This window comes from Trachypithecus francoisi, unplaced genomic scaffold (genome assembly GCF_009764315.1).
Source record: "Trachypithecus francoisi isolate TF-2019V2 unplaced genomic scaffold, Tfra_2.0 Lachesis_group0, whole genome shotgun sequence".
In the NCBI taxonomy this organism is placed as follows: domain Eukaryota; kingdom Metazoa; phylum Chordata; class Mammalia; order Primates; family Cercopithecidae; genus Trachypithecus; species Trachypithecus francoisi.
The window spans coordinates 81,032,841-81,044,409 of NW_022681453.1; the positions used below are offsets into that span (position 1 = coordinate 81,032,841).

Here is an 11,569-nt window from a genome sequence, read left to right on the forward strand (position 1 = left end):
CTTAGGCTGCTTGGTCGCCATGTATTTTCCTTGTTCATGTTACTCCCTCAGCCAAGAACTTACTTCCTCCCCACATCTTTACAGCCTGTTGAAAAGCTACTCATGCTTCAAGGTTCCACAGAAATACCAACCCCTCCATGGAGTTTTACATTAGTGTACACTGTCATAGTTATACCTAGATGAGTCAGGCATGGTTGCTTCTCTCAAAATGTTTTAAATGTCAATACATGCAAAAATATATTTATAAATAATGCTGGGTAGAAATGGCAGAACACAAACTATTTTAACATATCCATTATAATAAAGCCATATATAAAAATATGTATTTGTATATGTATGTATGTATGCATTTTTCTAAATATATATGGAGAGAAACAGGCAAAGAGAAACAGAGACTGTTAGGAAGAGGGAAACAATGTAAATACTTGAGCTTGGTGTTTATTAAGGCCTCTGAAATTCTTTTTGGAACCAGGCAGAATGAGTTCTTTTTCAAAAAAATTAATGATAATATAATGATGCATGTTAGGTTCACTTGCTTTCATAAAGATGCTAACTTGAGCTTCAGCAGGTTTCCATTTTGAGGCTTAGCCATTTTTGGTCCAGGTGCAGGAGGCCAGCCAGTTGTCCCTTCTCTCTATTCCAGTGTTGATTAGCTGACTTGGAGGGGCCTTGTTCTGTTGCCAACTCTGTGTAGTCATAGTCACGGGTGGTGAATAGTCACCTCAACTATAAAATGAAAACGTTACACTAGATGATTGTTAAGTAGAGGAATAGATCTTTAAGGTTCTTTTCAGCTCTCCAATTCTGAGATACTTTTTGCTCATGAAACAGAAAAATGTTTAAGGATAAAGGAAAGTGCTGATTTGTTTTCTGCTCTAGCACCTTCACTATCAGGTAGCAGTTGCCCCTTTTTTTTTACGTCAAACTGGCAGTATGTGTTGTGTGGAAATGACTGCATTTGGCTTCTATGCAGGTGCAACAATAGCTATGTGGCCTTGGGTGTTCTCCTTGCTGTCACCAGGCCTCTGTTTGCTTATCTGTGAAATGACAAGATTGAGACTGGATGCTTTTTGAGGTTCTTTGCAGCTTTAATGTAATTTTATAATTGGTACATTTGAAGTACCCAAGTAGTTTTTTACCCTGCAGTCACTAGGCCATTTCAAAGTCAAGTCATAGGTAGAATGGGACTATTCACAAAATATCCTTTTACTCACAAAATAGTGTAGATAGCAAAGTGGAGCATCAGGGTATGCAAACATATATGTGCGATGAAGAAATAGCCTAGTTGCATCACTTACTCTAACTTATTATATTTTTCTTTTACAATGGGTATTTCTCAATTTCTCTTTTAAAATTATTACTTTGTATTAAATAGGGAATCCTTTTCCCATTGTTTGTTTTTGTCAGGTTTGTTGAAGATCAGATGGTCATAGATGTGTGGTGTTATTTCTGAGGTCTCTATTCTGTTACATTGGTCTATATATCTGTTTTGGTACCAGTACCATGCTGTTTTGGTTACTGTAGCCTTGTGTAGTGTGAAGTCAAAGAGCGTGATGCCTCCAGCTTTGTTGTTTTTGCTTAGGATTTTTTTGGCTGTATGGATTTTTTTTTTTGTTTTGGCTTCATATGAAATTTAAAGTAGTTTTTTCTAATCTGGGAAGAAAGTCAATGGTAGTTTGATGGGAATAGCTTTGAATCTATAAATTACTTTGGGCAGTGTGTCCGTTTTCATGATATTGATTCGTCCTATCCATGAGCATGGAATGTTTTTCCATTTGTTTGTGTCCTTTCTTATTTCCTTGAGCAGTGGTTTTTAGTTCTCCTTGAAGAAGTCCTCCACATCCCTTGTAAGTTGTATTCCTAGATATTTTATTTTATTTGTAGCAATTGTGAATAGAAGTTCACTCATGATTTGGCTCTCTACTTGTCTGTTATTGGCATATAGGAATGCTTGTGAGTTTTGCACATTGATTTTGTATCCTGAGGCTTTGCTGAAATTGCTTATTAGCTTAAGGAGTTTTGGGACTGAGACATAAGGGTTTTCTATATATACAATCATGTTATCTGCAAACAGAGACAATTTAACTTCTTCAGTTCCTATTTGAATACCCTTTATTTCTTTCTGTTGCCTGGTTGCCTGGGCTAGAACTTCCAATACTATGTTGAATAGGAGTGGGGAGAGAGGGCATCCATCTTTTGCCGGTTTTCAAAGGGAATGCTTCCAGCTTTTGCCCATTCAGTATGATATTGGCAATGAGTTTGTCATAAATAGCTCTTATTATTTTGAGATATGTTCTATCAATACCGAGTTTATTGAGAGTTTTTAGCATGAAAGAGTTGAATTTTATCAAAGGCCTTTTCTGCATCTATTGAGATAATCATGTGGTTTTTGTCATTGGTTCTGTTTATATGATGGATTACGTTTATTCATTTGTGTATGTTGAACCAGCCTTGCATCCTGGGACTGAAACCGACTTGATCATGGTGGATAAGCTTTTTGATGTGCTGCTGGATTCGGTTTGCCAGTATTTTATTGAGGATTTTCACATTGATATTGATCAGGGGTAAAACTGGCTACCCATATACAGAAAACAGAAACTGTACCCCTTCCTTACACCTTATACAAAAATTAGCTCAAGATGGTCTAAAGACTTACATGTAAAACCTAAAACCACAGAAACCCAAGAAGAAAACCTAGGCAATACCATTCAGGACATAGGCATGGGCAAAGACTTCATGACTAAAACACCAAAAGCAATGTTAACAAAAGCCAAAATTGACAAATAGCCTCTAATTAAACTAAAGAGCTTCTGCATAGCAAAAGAAACTGTCATCCAAGTGAATAGGCAGCCTAGAGAATGGGAGAAAATTTTTGCAATCTATCCATCTGACAAAAGTCTAGTATCCAGAATCTACAAGGAGCTTAGACAAATTTCAAGAAAAAAAAAAACATCAAAAAGTGGGCAAAGGATATGAACCGACACTTCTCAAAAGAAGACATGTATGTGGCCAAAAAACATGAAAAAAAGCTCATCACCACTGTTCATTAGAGCAATGCAAATCAAAACCACAATGAGATACCATCTCATGCCAGTTAGAGTAGTGATCAAAAAAGTCTGGAAACAACAGATGCTAGAGAGGATGTGGAGAGTAGGAACACTTTTACACTGTTGGTGGGAGTGTGGGAGTGTAAATTAGTTCAACCATTGTGAAAGACAGTGTGGCAATTCCTCAAGGATCTAGAACCAGAAATACCATTTGACCCAGCAGTCCCATTACTGGGTATATACCCAAAGGATTATAAGTCATTTTACTATAAAGACACATGCACATATATGTTTATTGCAACACTATTTACAATAGCAAAGACTTGGAACTAACCCAAATCTGCATCAATGATAGACTGGATAAAGAAAATATACACTGTGGAATACTATGCAGCCATAAAAAAGAATGAGTTCCTGTCCTTTGCAGGGACATGGATGAAGCTGGGAACCATCATTCTCAGCAAACTAACACAGGAACAGAAAGCCAAACACCGCATGTTCTCACTCATAAGTGAGAGTTGAACAGTGAGAACACATGGACCAGGGAGGGGAACATCACACACGAGGCCTGTTGGGGGACGGGGGATGCGGGATGGGGAAGGAGAGCAGTAGGACAAATACCTAATGCATGCAGGGCTTAAAACCTAGATGACAGGTTGATGGGTGCAGCAAACCACCATGGCACATGCATAGCTATGTAACAAACGTGCACATTCAGCACATGTATCCCAGAACTTAAAGTAAAATAAAATAAAATAAAAAAGTATTACTTTGTAGTAAACTGAAATATTTTTAATATGTTTTGTAGGAAATTAAAATGTTGATGTAGATTTCAGATTTGCACACTAATTCAGATCAGTCTAATAGTAATAGATGATATTTTAAAATACATGAACTCCAATAATTATTATAAACTTCCTTTATTAAGAAAGAGACTCAAAAGGCTTCATGAAGATGAGGGCCCCATTTTCATTTCCAAGGGACAAACTAATCTTTGATATATGATATTTGAGTTCAGAATTGCTTTTGGCAAACGGAATTGTAACTGCTTAAACAAATCGTTCTTTTCTAGTAATTAGAATTTTTTTTTTCATTTTGATGGGTAGTCATAAATATTAACCACCAGCAGTGCAGGAATAATTTGTATTTAAATTGTCAGACATCACTCTGTGAACATGTAAAATAATTTACATTTATTTAGAACCTTTTATCCTAAAGTGCTCTACACATATTTCTTTATAATCTGATTGGAAGCTATAAATAGGACTCTCCCACCTGAAATAGGGCAGGAACCAAAGTAATTAAAGGCTACAACTTCACAAGAAGTAGGGGAAAGAAGGAAATGTAGTACTTTTTACATTATTTCTATGTGCTCTATGCCTGTAGGATTGGAGAATCCATGTTGACCAAATGCACCAGCACAAAAGTGGAATTGAATCTGCTCTAAAGGAGACCAAGGTATATGAATTACTTTAGGTGAATCAATGTACATTTACTCATCTGTGGAACACCTGTTATAAGAGAACATGAAAGAAGAAAAAGACACAATTTTTGTCTTTAAGGAGCTTACTAATTGAATGTACCATATTACATTTCAACTGACCTTACATTTAAGCCAACTGAAGAAAGCTAACTTACATGTTAGTAAAAGCTATATATGTATATATATAAGATATATATGTATAATATATAGGTAATACATATATTAGAAACATTTCATCATTCTTTCCTCTCTGAATCTTAAGGGAGGAGAGAACACCAGGCCAGAAATGTCTAGAACTTACAGCCTCCGCAGGCTTGTTGCCCTGCCAGAAATAGGGACTTTGGAGAATGTCACAAAGAAGCAAAGCTAGACTGAGAAGTTATGTGTCCCAGGCTAGAGCTATAGGCTTAGGGATCTATTTCCAACTGGAATATTTCAGTCACCTTTGAATTGTGCTATAGGAAACTCATGTTATTCCCTTACCTACTTTGATTATGAATGCTATATAATGCTAATTATAGTCACATACATTTTATAGCATGTATAATGACAAATGAATTGACTAACACTGCCAGGTGCATTTTTATTCTAAAATTCTTCTAAGTGTGATTAAAATATTTCTCATCACAGACATTTTATGCTATTGAAAATTTCAAGGTGTCTTCTTTTGCACATGTAGTTGATTATTTGTAGAATGGATTGAGATTTAACCCATTTTTAACTATTTTTGAAAAAATATGTTTGTGAGTTCTTCTGTCTGCACATTCCATGGAATTTCTAGGGACTTTTGGACAAACTCCATAATGAAATTACTAGGACTTTGGAAAAGATCGGCAGCCGAGAAAAGTACATCAACAATCAGCTTGAGAATTTGGTTCAAGAATATCGTGCAGCTCAAGCCCAGCTGAGTGAGGTAATTTAAGAATTATTTCCAGGGATTTATTCAAGTTAACAACCCTAAACCCTAAACTTGACACAATACTGTTCATTTGAGAATCATGAAATGCTTTTCATAAACAGCAAAACATCAATTTTCTGCCCACTTTAGGAAGCCAAGAGAGCCAAGTGAACTTATTTCCATTTTACATGTAATAGAAGTTGTTTTCTCCTAGAAGCCTTTAAATGCACGTCTTCATTTGATTTAAGTAAATGAAGGCATATGCTGTTGGGGGAACATAGCTTAAAACAGGAACAGAGTATCAGGACACCTGGTTTTGTTTCTAAGTCTGTTGTTAATTTACCATTGGCATAGGAGGAAGAATAGTATGCATTTACATGTGTCAAAGGAAAAAGACAGTCCTTGCCATTCTGGCTTACAACCACATCATAAGGAATGTGAAAGCAAGACAGATTCAAAGACAAGCAGTTTAATTAATAAAATGAGACAAATTTTTCATTCTTTCAAAGTTTTAGAATTTTAACCAAAAAATAAAATCACTAAACTTTGAAAGCACCAGTTCTTTGTCCCAGCAGTAGGGATCTAAAAGCTTTCCTTTGGGATTTATGCCCCCTGTTTTCTGATGTTAAAGAAGACTAGTAAGGACACTTGTAAACATCAGTCGAAGGCATATTTTTTGTCTTTAGCAAACAAAGTTGAGAAAGAAAAAGGTAGAAATAAATTTGAGATATCTCTATACTTTCAGAAGTTCTCAAAGACCAAATAGAAATCTATACTTTTTTATTGTATTATTTATTTAATATATTCCCTCATATACACAATTACTTATGAGTATTTTAACTATCAAAATAATATAAAACACTCTGAAGCCACCATGTATTTGTCTAATATTAATATTATATAATTGACTGTTAGTTTCTAACATACTCCAATTGATTGTACTGTCTTACTGAATATTAATCCTTATTAATTGCTGAGCTTCGTGCTCTACTTTGATTGATTTTTTGCTTTAGAACTGATTTTCTCTGCATAGCATGCAAATTAGATTGACCAAGAGCCGCTCTCCTAAACTGTTTAGGAATGACCAAGGACAGTTTTTATTGTGAACCATGCCCATGCGAGGTACACAGTCAGTTTATGAAGGTTAAGGTAGTTCATCATTTTGTAGTGCTTTAGTTAAATACATGGTGCCTATTAGGGACATAAAACGGCTACAGTTAAATGTCACTTTCACAAATGTATTCACAAACAAGGGGGGGGTTGTCATAAAATGACATGCAGAAATTGCAAACACAAAGAGGTCAGTCGTATTTAATCTTCTGCTGCTTTGTATTTGCCATTAAACAAAATGTTTTTCCTTTCAGGCAAAGGAGCGATACCAGCAGGCAAATGGAGGAGTAACGGAAAGAACCAGACTCCTCTCTGAGGTACACACCAGTGCTTTTGCCCTGCTTCTCACCTGTCAGCTGGGCCCCAGCCATTGAGAACCTACAGATGGTTTAACAATGCTAATTGCAGTTGCTTTCTGTGCCTTTAAATCATTTTCTTTAGGAAATCCCTAATTTTCCTATCACTGAATCAATAATTGATACATTTCTTGTTTCCACAAGATGCCTGAAGTTTCTGTATTAAATTCAACAAAAAACCTGCTCATAATATTAGCACACTTACAATTTTCCTCAACATTTTTACATAATAATTATTATTAACATGGAGATGAATAGGTAAAGCACTGACTTAAGGAATCTATAACAAATTTTAATGTTAGTCTGCAAGATATAAGGTTTATTTTAGTGACTGTTATTGATAACTTGTGTGTGATCCTGAGTGTATTTCTCTGTCCACAATTGGGAGTGGCTTATAACCTCCTCCTTTAGGATATTTGCATAAAAATAAATAGTTGCATTTATTTTTATGATCTTGCAAGAGAGGCAGGACCTGATATATATTCCCATTTTTCAATGAAGAGCCAAAGGAGGAAAAAACCTTGGAAAAAGGCCAGTAGTTTATTTGGGACTAAAATCCAAGATGATCTTTGGTTACAATCCAGTATAATTGGAACAAACTTTACTGTTTTGACAGGAAAGAAGTAAGCCTTTTTTATAGAAATAATTTGAGGAATAAAGTTATTTTAAAACACTAAAAATATTACATTAGAAATATTTAGACTCTAATCCTGTGGTGCTTCTAAGCAAATAAAACGGTATGTAGAAGTAAAGTATTCACTTATGTTAGGTAAATTAACACTTGAAGGGAGTCCAGGGAACCATTTACTTCTTTTGGAGTAGATAGTTATCCCCAGTTGTAACGTTTCAAGTGCCTGAAAAAATTAATTTGCTTTACTTGGATGAGCACTTTATTCCCAGGGAAGGTTTTACTCACCAGTATGATAAAAATAAAGCCTACTAAGTCACAATAATTATAGCTTAGTTGTAGATCATGTAAAATGTTTCAATTTCTTAAAGATGGTATTTTCTACTTATATTAATGCTGGTTTGGAATTTTGCTAATAATAGAGGCTATAGTAGTATAATCGCCAAATAGAGTGCAGATAGGAACAAGTGTGACAGCAAAGTATGCCTCCTGGAGTTTGGAGTTCATGATTTGGATAAAGCAATAAGAATATTCTTATACATAGCCATATGATATTAACATTTTTTTTTTATTTTTTTTGAGGCAGAGTCTCGCTCCGTCGCCCACGCTGGAGTGCAGTGGCGCGATCTCTGCTCACTGCAAGCTCCGCCTCCCGGGTTCACGCCATTTTCTTGCCTCAGCCTTCCCAGTAGCTGGGACTACAGGCACCCGCCACCGTGCCCGGCTACTTTTTTGTATTTTTAGTAGAGACGGGGTTTCACCGTGTTAGCCAGGATGGTCTTGATTTCCTGACCTTGTGATCCGCCCGTCTCGGCCTCCCAAAGTGCTGGGATTACAGGCGTGAGCCACCGCGCCTGGCCGATATAAACATTTTTTAGTGTCCTATAGAGGAAAAAGTGACATAATGTCTTATAGAACTATAATATTAAGAAAGATATCCAGAAAACCTTTAGAAATCTAAAATCTCTTTAGGATGTTTATACTATTTTAATTAATAACCAATTGTTAGAGAATTTCAAAGTATATGCGATGAGCTAATTGCGAGGTTTGAGTGTCTAGTGACTAAAACAACTTTGATTGTGTTTAGTGTATTGCAACATGAGAAAACGGACGTGGCGGCCATTTGGTGAAGTTTATCATTAGGAGCATTCTGAAAAACTGAAAAGCTTTGTATATCTGCATACTTTATCTTATTTGAATTATGTCCAAAATGTTCCTAATGTCTGTATTTTTCTATATGTGTGGCTAATATCTAAATTACATTTTCTTAATACATAATTCAAAAATTTTGAAAGTTTATTAAAATGTAATGCTTATGAAAACTTGTTTTCATGAAAGGTTATGGAAGAATTAGAAAAGGTAAAACAAGAAATGGAAGAAAAGGGCAGCAGCATGACTGATGGTGGTAAGTACATGCTCATTTTAGGGAAAAAACTGAGCAAGAGAAAAATAGCTCTTCAAGAAACCTACTTAACAAAATAGTATAAATACATAAAACAAATCATTTGTTGCTTGTTTGAAGAGAGATTCATTGTGCAAAAATGTCTGATAATCAGCATACTGTTTGTCTTACAAATCAGCTGAGAAGGGTAGGCTTTTTTACTATAATTTAGAGGTTTTAAAAATTCAAACTGTTGATTCAAAGAGTGGGAAGTATTTAAATATGTACTTTGTTATGCCAATTTAAAAAATAATATTGTGTTCTGTTTTCATCAAATGAGCTTCACTTTTTCTATTTTATGTACAAAAGGGCACTAAGTATATGCCCAAATGACACTAAGGCAGTGATGTGATAACCCTTAATTTATTTTCCCTCCTCCCCAGTAGAACTGACTGGGCAGGGGTCAAATAGAGAAGAATTAATCATCCTCTGGTAATCATCCTCCATTGTGAGCGGGTTACTTTGATATGGGCCAGTAGTGATTGCTGAAGGCTTTTCTATGCCCTAGAAAAATTTTCAAGAGTTCTATTGATATATACCGAATGATCTTGCAAAAGGGAATGTTTAGGATTTTTTTTTTTTTTTTTGCAATATGTTTTAAGTGGGCCTATTATCTACATCTCAAAGATAATTCTCTCTTCCCCTTTTCCCCCTTTGTATTTCCTTTTCCTACAGACAAATATACTAGCTCATAAAATCATCTTGAACACATCCTTAAACACCTGTTTAGCAGCTCTTCCCCTAGAAAAGGAAGAAAGTTTAGTCTCAGTACATCAAATACTACATCATTTTTCATCCTAAAAAATCTCAGGTGCTTAAAATGCCACAGCAAAACTGTGTGAATGTCAGTAAGTTTTTGGCTATGTTTTTAACCCTATTTTTGGCTTAAGACAAAGTGAGGAAAATGTCATACAATTCTGTAATACACTGATACTCCAAATGAACATTTTTATTTCATGTTATTTTCATTCTGCAGCTCCTTTGGTGAAGATTAAACAGAGCTTAACAAAACTGAAGCAAGAAACTGTAGAGATGGACATTAGAATTGGCATTGTGGAACACACACTACTCCAATCAAAGCTGAAGGAGAAGTCCAACCTGACTAGGAACATGCATGCCACAGTTATTCCAGAACCAGCAACAGGCTTTTATTAAAACGTACTGGTTTTCATGTTTCTGATTAGTTGGGTTTTTTATATCAGACTATATTTCATGTTGCATAGATTTCAAAACATAATTTTATGTTCAATAGGTTTTTTTTTACATGTACATACTCACATATTATATCATGGTGATTATGATGGTTAAAGCCTTTACACTGAATGTAATGTTTAATAAAGTAATTACAAATTCTCACTTTCTAAGGAGCTTTTACTAATCATTACCTGTGTTAAAGCTCCCACCTGGTGGCTCATTTTTCTTAGCATTCCTTGTGTAAGCCAAGGTATATGACCTATGTTTTCTGTAGATGCTGCTGCTGTCACAACATGGACTGCTGACACAGTCCTTTGCATCGCTCCACCTCTGCAGTGGTCATAAGTGCTTTGTGCCCAGAGGCCACTAAAGATGGGTAGGCAGGATTCTTTCCAAGAACCCAAACTACCTTTGCCTCAGCTTTATGGCTACCTAAAATTGCCACTTTTTTTAGGTTAAAAAAAACTTCAGTATCCTCATTAACATTTGAAGTTTATTTCTTATGAATATTTCATGGCTAAAATGATTTTATAGGGAATCTATCTTCTAGGATCTAAGGCCACTAAATAAAAGGATAAATGAATGATGATAAGTCAGTTTTGTTTGACTCTGGTCTTAGAATGAAGAGAAGGTGCATATGCATGTCTCAATTTCTGCTTTTTTCTGTGGTATCAGCTATACTAGGGAACCATTTTGTAGAAGAAGGAACGACGACAGGTTGCATGAAGATCAGCCTCTAGTACTGATGATCTTTACTTATGCATCTTCCTGAGCAACTTTCTAGACTAGGATTTCTAAATTGGTGAAAAAAGCAGCATTAGAGTGCCAGACAGCACTGGGGAAAACTGGCCAGGGGAACGCAAAGCAGGAGACAGCCTGCATTATTTTTTTAAAATAATTTTCAAAAGCAGTGGTAGTAAAATTCGATAAGAATGCTTTATGTTTAGGACAACAAAAATAATTTTAAAAAGTTATTTTTTACCCTAATACTTTTCTCCACTGAATATTATTATTTTTTTCTTAGCTTTTACTTTCTAGATGTATCCTGCAACATGCTCACATACACAGATCTTTCCCTTTCCTTACTAGACCTCTCTTTAGTTTAAGATAAGTTTAGATAGGAGAAAGTTAGTGTATATAAACTACGCAAGAGGGTGACCATCAATACAATGACAAATAAGCCAGTTTATTTAATTTGTTAAGAAAAAAAAAGAAGGCAGAAAACCCACCATGGGAAAATAAGCATTTTTAAAAATCTGAAGTTGCTCTTTTCCTGTATGGTCTTTGGGAGGAGTCTAGTACAAAAACTGAAACATAACCTTTGGTCCTGGGAATTTATTTGCATGACTGTTGTCATGGCTGAGCAGTTTTTTTTGATGAATTCAATCATTGCAGAGAACACTTTTAGATAA

At 35.3% G+C, this 11,569-nt stretch overlaps 1 protein-coding gene across 1 annotated transcript in view; it reads left to right on the forward strand.

Annotated features, from left to right (window-relative positions):
• IFT57 (intraflagellar transport 57) overlaps positions 1 to 11,360 on the forward strand; it is a 70,452-nt gene extending 59,092 nt beyond the window's left edge. The window contains exons 7-11 of the mRNA XM_033211364.1: positions 4,434 to 4,505; positions 5,312 to 5,443; positions 6,793 to 6,855; positions 8,861 to 8,927; positions 9,940 to 11,360. Of these exons, the coding sequence (XP_033067255.1) occupies positions 4,434 to 4,505; positions 5,312 to 5,443; positions 6,793 to 6,855; positions 8,861 to 8,927; positions 9,940 to 10,118 (513 nt within the window). The 3' untranslated portion in view covers positions 10,119 to 11,360. The remainder of the gene's footprint in view (positions 1 to 4,433; positions 4,506 to 5,311; positions 5,444 to 6,792; positions 6,856 to 8,860; positions 8,928 to 9,939) is intronic.
• Positions 11,361 to 11,569: the final 209 nt, after the last annotated feature.